This window comes from Salmo salar, chromosome 09, assembly GCF_965601325.2.
Source record: "Salmo salar chromosome 09, fSalSal1, whole genome shotgun sequence".
NCBI lineage: Eukaryota > Metazoa > Chordata > Actinopteri > Salmoniformes > Salmonidae > Salmo > Salmo salar.
The window spans coordinates 126468893-126486034 of NC_138299.1; the positions used below are offsets into that span (position 1 = coordinate 126468893).

The following is a 17142-nucleotide window of genomic DNA, read 5'->3' on the forward strand; positions in this document are numbered from 1 at the left end:
ATTCATTTTTCAATATTTCACTAATAGCATCAAAATCAATAAATCATATCAAGTTTTTGGGTTCATTCAGTAGTTTCTACCTGATTAAGTTGATTAATGTTGAAAAATAATGTTAAATGTACAATTATAAATTCCTCTAACATAAGTTGAAAATTATACTGTTGCTGCTTCCTGTTTTTATACAGTTGAAGTCGTAAGTTTACATACACTTAGGTTGGAGTCATTAAAACTCATTTTTCAACCACTCCACACATTTGTTGTTAACAAACTATAGTTTTGGCAAGTCGGTTAGGACATCTACTTTGTGCATGACACAATTAATTTTTCCAACAATTGTTTACAGACAGATCATTTCACGTATAATTCACTGTATCACAATTCCAGTGGGTCAGAAGTTTACATACACTAAGTTGACTGTGCCTTTAAACAGCTTGGAAAATTCCAGAAAATTACGTCATGGCTTTAGAAGCTTCTGATACGCTAATTGACATCATTTGAGTCAATTGGAGGTGTACCTGTGGATGTATTTCAAGGCCTACCTTCAAACTCAGTGCCTCTTTGTTTGACATCATGGGAAAATCAAAAGAAATCAGCCAAGACCTCAGAAAAGAATTGTAGACCTCCACAAGTCTGGTTCATCCTTGGGAGCAATTTCCAAATGCCTGAAGGTACCACGTTCATCTGTACAAACAATAGTACGCAAGTATAAACACCATGGGACCACACAGCCGTCATACCGCTCAGGAAGGAGACGCGTTCTGTCTCCTAGAGATGAACGTACTTTGGTGCGAAAAGTGCAAATCAATCCCAAAACAACAGCAAAGGACATTTAAAAAAATAAATATTTTACCTTTATTTAACTAGGCAAGTCAGTTAAGAACAAATTCTTATTTTCAATGATGGCCTAGGAACAGTGGGTTAACTGCCTTGTTCAGGGGCAGAAAGACAGATTTTTACCTTGTCAGTTCGTGGATTCGATCTAGCAACCTTCCGGTTTCTAGCCCAACACTCTAACCACTAGGCTACCTGCCACCCACATTGTGAAAATGCTGGAGGAAACAGGTACACAAGTATCTATATCCACAGTAAAACGAGACCTATATCGACATAACCTGAAAGGCCGCTCAGCAAGGAAGAAGCCACTGCTCCAAAACCGCCATAAAAAAGCCAGACTACGGTTTGCAACTGCACATGGGGACGGAGATCGTACTTTTTGGAGAAATGTCCTCTGGTCTGAGGAAACAAAAACAGAACTGTTTGGCCATAATGACCATCATTATGTTTGGAGGAAAAAGGGGGAGGCTTGCAAGCCGAAGAACACCATCCCAACAGTGAAGCACGGGGGTGGCAGCATCATGTTGTGGGGGTGCTTTGCTGCAGGAGGGACTGGTGCACTTCACAAAATAGATGGCATCATGAGGAAGGAATATCATGTGGATATATTGAAGCAACATCTCAAGACATCAGTCAGGAAGTTAAAGCTTGGTCGCAAATGAGTCTTCCAAATGCACAATGACCCCAAGCATACTTCCAAAGTTGTGGCAAAATGGCTTAAAGACAACAAAGTCAAGGTATTGGAGTGGCCAACACAAAGCCCTAACCTCAATCCTATAGAAAATTTGTGGGCAGAACTGAAAAACCTTGTGCGAGCAAGGAGGCCTATGAACCTGACTCAGCTACACCAGCTCTGTCAGGAGGAATGGGGCCAAAATTCACCCAACTTATTGTGGGAGGCTTGTGGAAGGCTACCTGAAACATTTGACCCAAGTTTAACAATTTAAAGGCAATGCTACTAAATACTAATTGAGTGTATGTAACTTCTGACCCACTGGGAATGTGATGAAAGAAATAAAAGCTGAAATAAATCATTCTCGCTACTATTATTCTGACATTTCACATTCTTAAAATAAAGTGGTGAGCCTAACTGACCTAAGACAGGGAATTTTTACTAGGATTAAATGTCAGGATTTGTGAAAAACTGAGTTTAAATGTATTTGGCTAAGGTGTATGTAAACTTCCGACTTCAACTGTGTATAGCCGGGTGTCAAAACACCGGTTTTAAAAGTCCAAATAAATTCAACATCAATATGCTGAAAAAAGTTGTGATATGTTGAAGACTAATACATACAATTACTCCCTATACATATACACACACACTTGTGTTCAGATAACTTGTATATTGCTAAATTAGTACCTTAACTTCTCACGCATCAAATTTACCAAGCGGTCATTCCAGACTAAAATTGATTAGCTTGTTCTACTGTAATCAATAGCGTGCGCAGATGAATCACTCAAGTCAATATTGTATGGAAATCAATGGTACTGGGACAATTCACTGCCACTACATGTGCCATTTGTGCTCTGGGTATACTAGATATACCTGTCGATGGATGAGAACCTGTTTTTATCAACTCATTTCCTTGTGGGACAATGTTTACAGTAGCTGGCCAATACGCAGAAGGAAATACAACACTTTTCTGACTGGATAATTTCACTGAATCATCTCTCCACGGGTAGGTCTAAATAGATACAGGGCTCTTTGAGTGATAGCGTGAATGTCAAATCCACGTATTTGTTTGTGGCCGGCGGATTTTATAAAGAGAGCGCCCCCATTTTCCCTTGCCATTTGAGTTTGAATTTCACAACTGCGTTTTAAATAATGCGACGGACAGGTGCGTATGAGTAAATCAATGGTACCAAACCAAATATATACTGAACAAAAACATCAAATGCAACATGCAACAATTTCAACGATTTGACTGAGTTACAGTTCGTATAAGGAAATCAGTCAATTGGAATAAATTAATTAGGCCCTAATCTATGGATTTCACATGACTGGGCAGGAGTGCAGCCATGGGTGGGCCTGGGAGGGCATAGGCTCACCCACTTGGGAGCCAGGCCCAGCCAATTGAAATGAGTTTTCCCCTACAAAAGGGCTTTATTACAGACAGAAATATTCTTCAGTTTCATCAGCTGTCCAGGTGGCTGGTCTCAGATGATCCCGCAGGTGAAGAAGCCAGATGTGGAGGTCCTGGGCTGGCGTGGTTACACATGGTCTGCGGTTGTCAGGCCGGTTGGATGAACTGCCAAATTATCTAAAACGACATTGGATGCGGCTTATGGTATAGAAATGAACATTCAATTATCTGGCAACAGCTCTGGTGGACATTCCTGCAGTCAGCATGCCAATTGCACGCTCCCTCAAAACTTGTGAGATCTGTGGCATTGTGTTGTGTGACAAAACTGCACCTTTTAGTGGCCTTCTATTGTCCCCAGCACAAGGTGCACCTGTGTAATGATCATGCTGTTTAATCAGCTTCTTGATATGCCACACCTGTCAGGTGGATGGATTATCTTGGCAAAGGAGAAATGTTTACTAACAGGGATGTTAACAAATTTGTGCACAAAATTTGAGAGAAATAAGCTTTTTGTGCATATGGGATCTTATTATTTCAGCTCATGAAACATGGGACCAACACTTTACATGTTGTGTTTATATTTTTGTTCAGTATATTAATCTGTTTAAAGAAATGTATTTAGTTTTATCTTGATGACCATAAACTGTTATATTAACATCAACAATCTGAGGTAAAAATCACTCAATTGTAAATGTGAGTTTGTGTAAGGTAGTAACACAAACTGTCCACATTAGCGCATTATAAAATCATTTAATATGGCAAAATAATTCAATTTGTCCATTTTGGATGATAGTATCTGTTGCCCACTCACAAAATATTGCAACAATTACATCCAATTGAACTGGGCGCTCTAGACTGAAGCTTCTATAGTGTCTGTGCAGCTGCCTGAACGTTCGCCGTCCCTACAATGACACAGTGGCTCAGGCCCTCCACTGTCACTGTCACCAGACTCTCATTAAAAAGACCACTCGCTCTCTCTTACTGCAGGACTTTCATCACATGTGAATATGCTGGAACAGAACCAACCACCAGACTCCATAGATCTCATTCCACATATAGTATTCTACCCCACAGACAGACAGAGAGAGCGACAAAAAGAGAAAGAGAAAAGAGACAGCCAGGACGCCATTTTAGGTTTGATACATAATTAATTTTGTCCTTATAGCTGATCACAAGGATTCCTTCTCACAGTGGCAGAGCAAGGCGAGTGAAGCCATTTTGTGAGCGAGGTGAAACTGGGAAAGAATTTTAAATAAATAAATATAGAAAAAGAAAAACAGGAACAAAAGGACGCTGACCTTCAAAAGGGCTCAATTACATGTTACACCCCTCCATCCCTCCATCCCCCCTCCTGTTCTCACTCCTCCGACCGTCTGTCCGTCCAGATAAACCAGACTCGGAATCTCAATTCTGTTTTGGGGAGAGGACTTAACGAGAACTGGCTTGACTCTTTCTGCTCACAAAACCAATTTTCAGGTGCACACCAGAGGGCCGACCTCTAAAGCAACACCCCACCCTCCTCTCCCCCTCCTCAATCCCCCGTCACATCAATGCCCAAAACCAGCCCCCACCCCCACCCCCCCTGCCTCTGTCACTTTATGAAGAAAAAAAATCGAGAGGCAGCCATGAATTTTTATGCTGCAGTTCATTTTAACAATCGGCTTCCACTCCTGCAATGGAAATAAATATATAAAAAATTGAAGGAAAAAAACAAGCAATGGATAAATCATAAGACAAAAGCAGAGAGAAAGAAATGGAGAGAGAGAGAGTCAGAGAGAAGAGGGAAAGGAAAGAAAGAAAGCATGGTAAACTGTGAGAAAGAGGAGAGGGAGAGAGAGAATCTCATCTCCTTGTGGAATAATCTGTCATTCATCAAACTGATGGGAAACGGAGAGAGGGAGAGAATGATGGGGGGTAAAATAACTAAATAAAAAGAAGAAAGAGACTTAGGATTTCAGCAAATCTTCTACTCCATTCGGGTTTCTGCATTTTGAAAGTTCTGCATTTCAAAATATGTCTTGAAAACTTGATTGCGGACATGCAAAACATTCTGGGACTATATCAACAATGGACAACTGAAACAAATACTAAAAGATAGTTTTTTGGGTGGAGTTTTACTTGAACTTTGCCTGGACCAGGCTTACAGACTCTAGTCTAGCCATATTTTAGGAAGAATATTACATGAATAATGTATGGACCTGTCCCATTATAACCATTCATATTAATATGATTATATATGGTGTAATATAAAGGAGGGGGTGCATCTGCAACTTGACACTTAGCATATCGGGAAAACCATAAGATAGAAACACCCCCACACACACACCCCCACAATAGGCTTCTATTTTCATTTCACAAGAGGATTGAGTTTTGTATGTGTGTGTGTGTGTGTGTGTGTGTGTGTGTGTGTGTGTGTGTGTGTGTGTGTGTGTGTGAGTGTGAGTGTGAGTGTGTGGGTGTGTGTGTGTGTGTGTGTGTGTGTGTGTGTGTGTGTGTGTGTGTGTGTGTGTGTGTAGCAGGAGGAGAAGAGAGGAGGATAATAAACCTCTCAAATGCAACCAATGTCTTCTCTTTCACCCTGCAGAGTCCTAAAACTGCAGCGCACACACACACACACACACACACACACACACACACACACACACACACACACACACACACACACACACACACACACACACACACACACACACACACACAACACACACACAACACAGAGCACGCAAGCATCAGCACCAGGACCCAGTGACGGACAATCCACTAAGACAGGCCAATCTAAACTAGCACTCAGCCAATTAACTCCAGGAGGTAAATGGGTATTTTTCTACAAGGACATTGATGTGGGGACGACTACAGGGTGTGTTTCTGTCAGCGTCCCAAATGACACCCTATTCCCTACAAAGTGCTATTTGGGATGCAACCTTGCTCAGTGTAAATGACCAGCCTCGGACATGGAACGGGCCGGGGGAGAGAGGGGAACAAAAAAGACCCCCCCCCACACACTTCCTCTCAATGTCCCTGCTCAGCCAATTAACACCGTCCAATTCAGGGCCGGGCTCGACAAACAGAACCACAGACAGGCATGCAGAGAGACAGAAATGCTAGTACATTGAACATTCTGTAGGATACTGCATCTAGCTTGGGTTGCTCTGACGTGACATGAGAGCGGAGGGTACATGGCATAGTGCAGTAGTCAGCCTCAGAGTAGAGCGTAGAGCACGCTGTAACACATGGCATAGTGCAGTAGCCAGCCTCAGGGTAGAGCGTAGAGCACACTGTAACACATGGCATAGTGCAGCAGCCAGCCTCAGGGTAGAGAGTAGAGCACGCTGTAACACATGGCATAGTGGAGTAGCCAGCCTCAGGGTAGAGCGTAGAACACACTGTAACACATGGCATAGTGCAGCAGCCAGCCTCAGGGTAGAACACACTGTAACACATGGCATAGTGCAGCAGCCAGCCTCAGGGTAGAACGTAGAACACACTGTAACACATGGCATAGTGCAGCAGCCAGCCTCAGGGTAGAACACACTGTAACACATGGCATAGTGCAGCAGCCAGCCTCAGGGTAGAACACACTGTAACACATGGCATAGTGCAGTAGCCAGCCTCAGGGTAGAGCGTAGAACACACTGTAACACATGGCATAGTGCAGCAGCCAGCCTCAGGGTAGAACACACTGTAACACATGGCATAGTGCAGCAGCCAGCCTCAGGGTAGAACACACTGTAACACATGGCATAGTGCAGTAGCCAGCCTCAGGGTAGAGCGTAGAACACACTGTAACACATGGCATAGTGCAGCAGCCAGCCTCAGGGTAGAACACACTGTAACACATGGCATAGTGCAGCAGCCAGCCTCAGGGTAGAAAATGAACACACTGTAACACATGGCATAGTGCAGCAGCCAGCCTCAGGGTAGAACGTAGAACACACTGTAACACATGGCATAGTGCAGCAGCCAGCCTCAGGGTAGAACACACTTTAACACATGGCATAGTTCAGCAGCCAGCCTCAGGGTAGAACACACTGTAACACATGGCATAGTGCAGTAGCCAGCCTCAGGGTAGAGCGTAGAACACACTGTAACACATGGCATAGTGCAGCAGCCAGCCTCAGGGTAGAACACACTGTAACACATGGCATAGTGCAGCAGCCAGCCTCAGGGTAGAGCGCACTGTAACACATGGCATAGTGCAGCAGCCAGCCTCAGGGTAGAACGTAGAACACACTGTAACACATGGCATAGTGCAGCAGCCAGCCTCAGGGTAGAGCGTAGAACACACTGAAACACATGGCATAGTGCAGCAGCCAGCCTCAGGGTAGAACGTAGAACACACTGTAATACATGGCATAGTGCAGCAGCCAGCCTCAGGGTAGAACACACTGTAACACATGGCATAGTGCAGCAGCCAGCCTCAGGGTAGAGCATAGAACACACTGTAACACATGGCATAGTGCAGCAGCCAGCCTCAGGGTAGAACACACTGTAACACATGGCATAGTGCAGCAGCCAGCCTCAGGGTAGAACACACTGTAACACATGGCATAGTGCAGCAGCCAGCCTCAGGGTAGGACACACTGTAACACATGGCATAGTGCAGCAGCCAGCCTCAGGGTAGAACGTAGAACACACTGTAACACATGGCATAGTGCAGCAGCCAGCCTCAGGGTAGAACACACTGTAACACATGGCATAGTGCAGCAGCCAGCCTCAGGGTAGAGCATAGAACACACTGTAACACATGGCATAGTGCAGCAGCCAGCCTCAGGGTAGAACGTAGAACACACTGTAACACATGGCATAGTGCAGCAGCCAGCCTCAGGGTAGAACACACTGTAACACATGGCATAGTGCAGCAGCCAGCCTCAGGGTAGAACGTAGAACACACTGTAACACATGGCATAGTGCAGCAGCCAGCCTCAGGGTAGAACACACTGTAACACATGGCATAGTGCAGCAGCCAGCCTCAGGGTAGAGCATAGAACACACTGTAACACATGGCATAGTGCAGCAGCCAGCCTCAGGGTAGAACGTAGAACACACTGTAACACATGGCATAGTGCAGCAGCCAGCCTCAGGGTAGAACACACTGTAACACATGGCATAGTGCAGCAGCCAGCCTCAGGGTAGAACACACTGTAACACATGGCATAGTGCAGCAGCCAGCCTCAGGGTAGAACACACTGTAACACATGGCATAGTGCAGCAGCCAGCCTCAGGGTAGAACGTAGAGCACACTGTAACACATGGCATAGTGCAGCAGCCAGCCTCAGGGTAGAACACACTGTAACACATGGCATAGTGCAGCAGCCAGTCTCAGGGTAGAACACACTGTAACACATGGCATAGTGCAGCAGCCAGCCTCAGGGTAGGACACACTGTAACACATGGCATAGTGCAGCAGCCAGCCTCAGGGTAGAACGTAGAACACACTGTAACACATGGCATAGTGCAGCAGCCAGCCTCAGGGTAGAACACACTGTAACACATGGCATAGTGCAGCAGCCAGCCTCAGGGTAGAACACACTGTAACACATGGCATAGTGCAGCAGCCAGCCTCAGGGTAGAACGTAGAGCACACTGTAACACATGGCATAGTGCATCAGCCAGCCTCAGGGTAGAACACACTGTAACACATGGCATAGTGCAGCAGCCAGCCTCAGGGTAGAGCACACTGTAACACATGGCATAGTGCAGCAGCCAGCCTCAGGGTAGAACGTAGAGCACGCTGTAACACATGGCATAGTGCAGCAGCCAGCCTCAGGGTAGAACGTAGAACACACTGTAACACATGGCATAGTGCAGCAGCCAGCCTCAGGGTAGAACACACTGTAACACATGGCATAGTGCAGCAGCCAGCCTCAGGGTAGAACACACTGTAACACATGGCATAGTGGAGCAGCCAGCCTCAGGGTAGAACACACTGTAACACATGGCATAGTGCAGCAGCCAGCCTCAGGGTAGAGCGTAGAGCACGCTGTAACACATGGCATAGTGCAGCAGCCAGCCTCAGGGTAGAACGTAGAACACACTGTAACACATGGCATAGTGCAGCAGCCAGCCTCAGGGTAGAACACACTGTAACACATGGCATAGTGCAGCAGCCAGCCTCAGGGTAGAACACACTGTAACACATGGACTCACGCTTGTGGTTGTTCTTGCGCTGGAAGGGCAGGGTGTGTCGCTCAGAGTCCTCCTCTCCCTCCTCGTCCGCTAGGTGTGTGTGAGTGTAGTGGTAGCTCAGGCCCGGGCGGTTTTTATAGCGCTTCCCACAGACTGGAACACAACCACAACCACAACCACACACACACACACACACACAAAATCAAGAGACATAACTAAATGTAGCCCAATTACAATCAGCATGACATACTTATGCCATATCTATCAGTAAAAGATGAGTGAATTCAATCGTGCGCTACTGAAAATAGATACTCACAATGAATGAATGCTGTATCCATCACGAGCTAATGCCATGTCACCGTTTCAGTTTGAATATTGCTCTATATATTGCTCTATAGTGTTCCCGTTAAACGTTGTTCTAGCAGCTTTAACAGCGCTCTCATTCCCACTAGAGGAGTTGTCCTCATAACACTGGCAGTGAGAGAATTGCTTGCTTTGTGCAGAGTGGAGACAGCAGCCATATGCTTGCCAGCGTAGTTTAGGCTGCAGTAAGAATGTTGTCTATGGCTCTTAGACATGGTGTGTATGTGTGACTGTGCGCGCGCGCGAGTGTGTGTGTGTGTTTACGTGCGCGTGTGTGATACTCACTGTCACAGACGTACGGCTTGTCCCTGTCCTCAATGGTGCTGGGTTCTTGTCTCTTCCTCATACCCCCTACACCACAGGCCTGCAACGAGAACACAGACGGGTGAACGGAGTTCACACACACACACACACACACACACACACACACACACACACACACACACACACACACACACACACACACACACACACACACACACACACCACCATAATCATCTGCTACTTTAACAGGTGCCCCCCCCCTCACTCTAATCACTCTTTCCTCAGACAGGCAGGGTTGATGACACCTACCAGGGAACTTCAAGCTCCAATTAACAACGTGGCTGTTTGGATGACAGATACAGTCTTACAGCCTGCAGCGAGGCTTCACACAGGACGGAGAGAGAGAGATGCCTTTCTCGTCTAGTAAGAGTTACTTAGAATGCATCCATGTACGTGATCTGATAACTCACTGCATGTCGAAATACTGTGCATACAATGTCCTGTATCTAATGCCCACATGACAATTCATACACTACTAATACACTTGCAATAACAACTTGTTTCCACCCTCCCTCCCAAAATGTACGAATTGAGTATAGTGAACTGCGATATGAATGCGAATCTGTTTTATCTTTAAAGCTGAGAGGGAAAATAAATGATGGCTTCTTGGTACTCAGTGCACGGCTGCTACTGTACCGCTGACTGCCTGAGAGAAGAGGAGCAGGCAGGAGAGAGGAGCTGGAAGGAGAAGAGAAGAGAACAGAAGAGGAGAGAAGAGAGCCAGCCAGAGCAGAGGAGAGGAGCTAGAATGGATTAAGGAGTTGCCGATGCTTCCCCTCACCATCTCAGTCCAGCAGGAGGAGAGAGAGAGGGCTTCCATGAGGAATTGATAGCACCACTTGAGAGGCTGGAGTTTGCATAACTCGCAGTGGGTCCAACGTACTAGACAAGAGAGTCAGCTAGCTCTGTGAAATGTGAAGGGAACTGGATGGAGGGAGGAAGCCTGTAACTGTCTCATTCAGGGGAATGGATCAGCTGTTTTACCTCCATGAAATGTTTTTTCTATAAGTTACTTCTCTTGATAAATAACAAAGTGCTAACGGGAAGTTGAAAGAGAAAAGAGAGGATAGGTGAAATTCAAGTAGCATTTCAAATACAGTAACATTTCAAATACAGTAACATTTCAAATACAGTAACATTTCAAATACAGTAACATTTCAAATACAGTAACTTTTCAAATAGACAGGAGGAGTGAAATTACAATATGAGAAAAATGTGAGAAGGAAGTTTAGTTGAACCAGTTTTGGTATACACATGGATACGCACTACATGCAATGCAATTGGAAGCGGAAGTTTCAGATCTCCCATTTATGTAAAATGTGCATTAACTCATAGAACTTGTGTATTTGCGAGAGGAACATGTTGCCCTATGCAGTGACCACATACAGGTACAGTAGATGGCTGTAACTTCCTGTGCGTTTCCCTTGTCTTACCCGTCCTTCGCGGTTCTTGCGGTTCTTGCGTTTGGGGACGTCCTCTTCCATCTCCTCCGCTTCCAGTTCATGGGGGAAATCACCGACCAGCAGCTTCTGAAGCAGAAGACATACCAGAACATCAGAGGAGCAGCTCAGACGAGATATCAGCAGGGAGGAGCTCCAGGGAGGGGCTTGCCGGTGCTGAAGCACCCTCAAAAATAAGCCTAGCACCTCTACTAGCCCCCCAATAAAGAATGTGCAGCTACCCCAGTGAATTCCTGGTGCTGCAACTGGATAACAGTACAATAAAACAGGGACCAGGTCATACATGGGACAAGAACAAATAGAGAGATACACAGAGAGAGAGATACACAGAGAGAGAGAGGGAGAAAGATACACAGAGAGAGATATACAGAGAGAAAGAGAGAGAGAGAGAGAGAGAGAGAGAGAGAGAGAGAGAGAGAGATACACACACAGAGAGAGATACCCAGAGAGAGAGATACACAGAGAGAGAAAGAGAGATACACAGAGAGAGATACACAGAGAGAGAGAGAGATACAGAGAGAGATACAGAGAGAAAGATACAGAGAGAGAGAGAGAGAGAGAGAGAGATACAGAGAGAGAGAGACACAGAGAAAGTAAGTCCACAGGACAATCAATAAATTAGACCAGTAAGGGTGCCCCCCCCCCCCCCCATTTCAACTACTAGTGACCAGGAGAACACTGCTATTATTCATTCACTCCTAGAAACACTTCCTCTCAACGGCAAAAAGTATCAACATATTCTGCAAATAGAAAGTACAACACATGGGTCTGTGAAAGTATCCTTGACAAATAACAAAGAGAGGTGACAATAAAACAAGTGTCACAAGTGACAAAAGAACAAACTCTAAAAGGAGCATATGGAGAGAAGCTGTAATGGAAGAGGAAGCCAAAGCCCTCCTGTGTTAGCTTCCTGCTGGGTACAGGAGCTAGGCGAGGCCCAGGGTCAGAGGCCTACACCAGCGGACCCCCGGGCTTGCTGTGTGGGCCATTTATTGAAGTGCTAATTGGCTAATTGTCGACCTTAGGGAAGGAAGACTGTCACGTCTGGAGCAGGTGGGGTAGGGACTGGAGACACACAGGAGATGACAGCTCATCCGGAAGAGGAAGCAGGCACACACACACACACAGATTCAGAAACACAGACATCAGCGCTCTCTCTCTCTCCCTCCTAAACACACACTCACACAGTCTCTGTCCAAAACACACACGTTATCTGGGGAGGAGGAGAGGAACTCTGCCAGTGGGGGTGTGTCATGGATGCAGGGGATGTGTCCCTGCCAACCAGAGTCCCTGATACTACAGACAGAGCCATGAGAAGGAGGGAGGGAGGGAGAGAGAGAGAGAGAGAGAGAGAGAGAGAGAGAGAGAGAGAGGAGAAAGAGAGAGGAGAGAGAGGAGAGAGAGAGAGAGAGAGGAGAGAGAGAGAGGAGAGAGGACAGAGAGAGGACAGAGAGAGAGGAGAGAGAGAGAGGAGAGAGAGAGAGAGAGGAGAGAGAGAGAGAGGAGAGAGAGAGAGAGGAGAGAGAGAGGAGAGGGAGAGGAGAGAGAGAGAAGAGAGAGGAGAGAGAGAGAAGAGAGAGAGGACGAGGAGAGATAGGAGAGAGAGAGGAGAGAGAGAGGAGAGAGAGAGAGGAGAGAGAGAGAGAGAGAGACGAGAAGAGAGAGGAGAGAGAGAGAAGAGAGAGAGGACGAGGAGAGATAGGAGAGATAGGAGAGAGAGAGGAGAGAGAGAGAGGAGAGAGAGAGAGACGAGAAGAAAGAAACTACACAGCATCTCCAAGGTGAAGAGCTAGAGGAACACGTCAGCAGGCTCGGAGACAGCATGAGAGATGGAAACTAGAACTTGCGCGTGCATGTGTGTGTGTGTGTGTGTGTGTGTGTGTGTGTGTGTGTGTGTGTGTGTGTGTGTGTGTGTGTGTGTGTGTGTGTGTGTGTGTGTGTGTGTGTGTGTGTGTGTGTGTGTGTGTGTGTGTGTGCGGGCCACCATGAGTGATTCTAAGCTCCTCTTACCTGGCACTCGCTCATAGGTTCCTCTTCCTTGGTCTCCACCTTCTTGTCCAGAGTCTCTCCACTGAGCAGTGATTCCAACACCGGCCCCTCCGGCAAGCCCCCCTCCTTCTTCAGAGACGCCTCGTAGTCTGAACACACACACACACACCATACCGTACGTTAGTAACCCCCCACCGATACACACATAACAGTAACCTTCCCCTGCTAATACATGTTACAATTCATCCCCAGCTATCACTTTGCCCTGACAGAATAACACAACAGCTCATGATACTGTCTGGAACAGAGCGGATGGAATGGCATCAAACACCTGGAAACGACATGTCTGACGTATTGATACCATTCCACTGATTCCACTCCAGCCATTACCACGAGGCAGTCCTCCCCAATGAAGGTGCCACCAGCCTCCTGTGCTGTACAGAGGCTTTTCTCTGTCCTTCTACAGCCCCCCCCCCCCCATCCTCCTTTCCTAGTTTTCCTGTCTGTCTCGTACCGATCTTAAACTCGATGGGTCCGAGGCGCGGGTCCTCCAGAATGTTTAGCCGTCTCTTCTTGCGCCAGCAGCGGGCAGGGTAAGTATACAACTGTCCTGGGGCCAAACCTGGGGGCCAAACAACGCCAAAGGAATGAAGTCATGTGAAAAGCTGCTAATGCAGACTCAGCTATGATGAAGGAGTGAAGGCGATGATGTTGTCTACTTGCAATGATTCTGTGGGTGAATATCATTTTATATCCACTTCAAAAATATAGATATTTTTTGGTGCAAACATAATTCTTTGGTTGAGGTTTATTTGCTTGACAAATCAATACCTCTATCGGTCTTTTATGTCAGTAAAAACAACACAGTCTCACTCACGCACACTCAAAATACACAACAAACTCAAAACTCTGAGGCATACTGTACACACACACACACACACACACACACACACACACACACACACACACACACACACACACACACACACACACACACACACACACACACACACACACACACACACACACCAGTGGAGGTTGCTGAGGGGAGGACAGCTCAAAATAATGTCTGGAACGGAGCAAATGGAATGGCATCAAACACCTGATAACCATGGCAACCATGTGTCTGATGTATTTTATACCATTCCACTGATTAGGGCTCCAGCCATTACCACGAACCCGTCCTCCCCAAATAAGGTGCCACCAACCTCCTGTGAAACACACAGACACACACTCCTGTGAAACACACAGACACACACTCCTGTGAAACACACAGACACACACTCCTGTGAAACAAACAGACACACACTCCTGTGAAGCACACAGACACACACTCCTGTGAAGAACACAGACACACACTCCTGTGAAGCACACAGACACACACTCCTGTGAAGCACACAGACACACACTCCTGTGAAACACACAGACATACACTCCTCTGAAACACACAGACACACACTCCTCTGAAACACACAGACACACACTCCTGTGAAACAAACAGACACACACTCCTGTGAAGCACACAGACACACACTCCTGTGAAACACACAGACACACACTCCTGTGAAACACACAGACACACACTCCTGTGAAACACACAGACACACACTCCTGTGAAGCACACAGACACACACTCCTGTGAAACAAACAGACACACACTCCTGTGAAGCACACAGACACACACTCCTGTGAAACACACAGACACACACTCCTGTGAAACACACAGACACACACTCCTGTGAAACACACAGACACACACTCCTGTGAAACAAACAGACACACACTCCTGTGAAACACACAGACACACTGATACTATCCAGGGGAGTGAGAGAGGGGGAGAGAGAAAGAAAGAGAGAGGGAGGAGAGGGGAGAACAACAAAGAGGCCAAAGGGCTGCTGAGAGCAGAGGTGAACCAAAGATGTGTTCCAGACCTCCCTACCCCAGGCCTCATACCTCCTCATACCTCCTCATACCTCCTTATGCTGCCTCTTACCCTGTGTTTTATTACAGGGCTACATGCATTGGAACACACACTAACATGTTTTCCATGAACACACACACGCAGCCTAGAACTGACACACAAGCATAAGCACACACACACACGTAAACACACATAGGCAAGCACAGGCCTTACACACACACCCACACACCTGGGCCACGGTGGTTCTTCTCCATCCAGATGTAGCAGTTGCTCTGTGCCACGCCGGTCTGGGAGTCCAGGAAGGGCAGGCGCATGGAGCGCTCAGCACACAGGCGGGCATTGTAGCTACGGCAGTGCTCGATGGCCTCTCTGTAGAACTCCTCGCCCAGACTGGCACACAGCGGGCACAGGGAGGCAAGACAGAGACACAGAGCCCTGTTAACCTAGGTCATTTGAGGACCCACAGATCAACATTGCATAATGCCCACTCTACAGTGAGAAAATACATGTTTTTCCAAAGTACAGTATCATTCCTCTGTCTCTCTCTGTGTGTCTGGCTGTGGTTTTCTCAGAGGGCCTGGGATGTGTTGTGCCAGGGCATGTAGAGGCTCATCAGTAGTGACACACGCACGCACGCACATGCACACACACACACAGTGCTCTGAATGTGTGAACAGAGAGGCTATCAGCATCGCCAGATGAGGTAGAATAGACTGTTCCCTCCCAGACATCACATAACGTCTGTGTGTGTGTATAGTTATACGTGTGGGTGCTTAATGCTAGAGTAATGTGTATATATATATCTGTACTGTAAATGAATGCAAGTCTATGTAGTACATGTGAACGTGGGTAAGAGTGTATCCTGTAAAGTTTATTTAGTCTGTTATCTTGTGCACCCACCTCCCACCCTTATCCCTCCTCCCCTCCTCCCTACCTGTTCTTAATGACTGTTCCTCCAGATTGCCTGTGAACAGAGATAGAGGGACACTGTGAGTCACTGCCTTCCTCCTCTCCTCTCCTCTTCTCCTCTCCTCCTCATCATCCTATTTTATTCCTGGTGCTTCTCTAACACAGTCACAACACCAAGGTTGCCAGCCATGGCAGACATAAAGCATATTGTTCATACAGTACACAGTATATAGGATCCCAACCATACATTTTACAGTAGAAAGCATATAAGATCACAGTATATGTACTGTAGTTCATTGGATCATTATCCATACAGTATACTATACAGATGTAGGATCTTAATTTGACCTATATTGTCGCAGCAAAATAATCCTTCAACAACAGGATTTGAACGTTTAATCCAGAATGTTGCTTGATCGGTGGTTAGGCTATTAACCGGTCAAAATGAGGCTAGATGAAAAGTACAATACTGTTAATATAACCGTGTGTACGTGTGGGTTTTCAGTGAATGTATGTAAATCATGGAGCTCATCTATAATCCTCAGCAACCAAAGAGTGATCAAATTTAGATGCTACACCTGTACAATATATAAAATTGCAACTATAGAGTATACTGTGAAAACATACAGTTGAAGTCGGAAGCTTACATACACTTAGGTTGGAGTCATTAAAACTCGTTTTTCAACCACTCCACAAATTTCTTGTTAACAAACTATAGTTTTGGCAAGTCGGTTAGGACATCGACTTTGTGCATGACACAAGTCATTTTTACAACAATTGTTTACAGACAGATTATTTCACTTATAATTCACTGTATCACAATTCCAGTGGGTCAGAAATGTACATACACTACGTTGACTGTGCCTTTAAACAGCTTGGAAAATTCCAGAAAATGATGTCATGACTTTAGAAGCTTCTGATAGGCTAATTGACATAATTTCAGTCAATTGGAGGTGTACCTGTGGATGTATTTCAAGGCCTACCTTCAAACTCAGTGCCTCTTTGCTTGACATCATGGGAAAATCAAAAGAAATCAGCCAAGACCTCAGAAAACAAATTGTAGACCTCCAGAAGTCTGGTTCATCCTTGGGAACAATTTCCAAACACCTGAAGGTACCACATTCATCTGTAC

The 17142-nt window shown here is 46.1% G+C and overlaps 1 protein-coding gene across 1 annotated transcript in view; it reads right to left on the reverse strand.

Annotated features, from left to right (window-relative positions):
* The window catches only part of dpf1 (double PHD fingers 1), a 46301-nt gene that overhangs the window by 10635 nt on the left and 18524 nt on the right, over nt 1-17142 (reverse strand). The window contains exons 2-8 of the mRNA XM_014213966.3: nt 16036-16065; nt 15331-15491; nt 13695-13802; nt 13202-13329; nt 11165-11260; nt 9693-9771; nt 9066-9197 (exon numbers count right to left, since the gene is read on the reverse strand). Of these exons, the coding sequence (XP_014069441.2) occupies nt 9066-9197; nt 9693-9771; nt 11165-11260; nt 13202-13329; nt 13695-13802; nt 15331-15491; nt 16036-16065 (734 nt within the window). The remainder of the gene's footprint in view (nt 1-9065; nt 9198-9692; nt 9772-11164; nt 11261-13201; nt 13330-13694; nt 13803-15330; nt 15492-16035; nt 16066-17142) is intronic.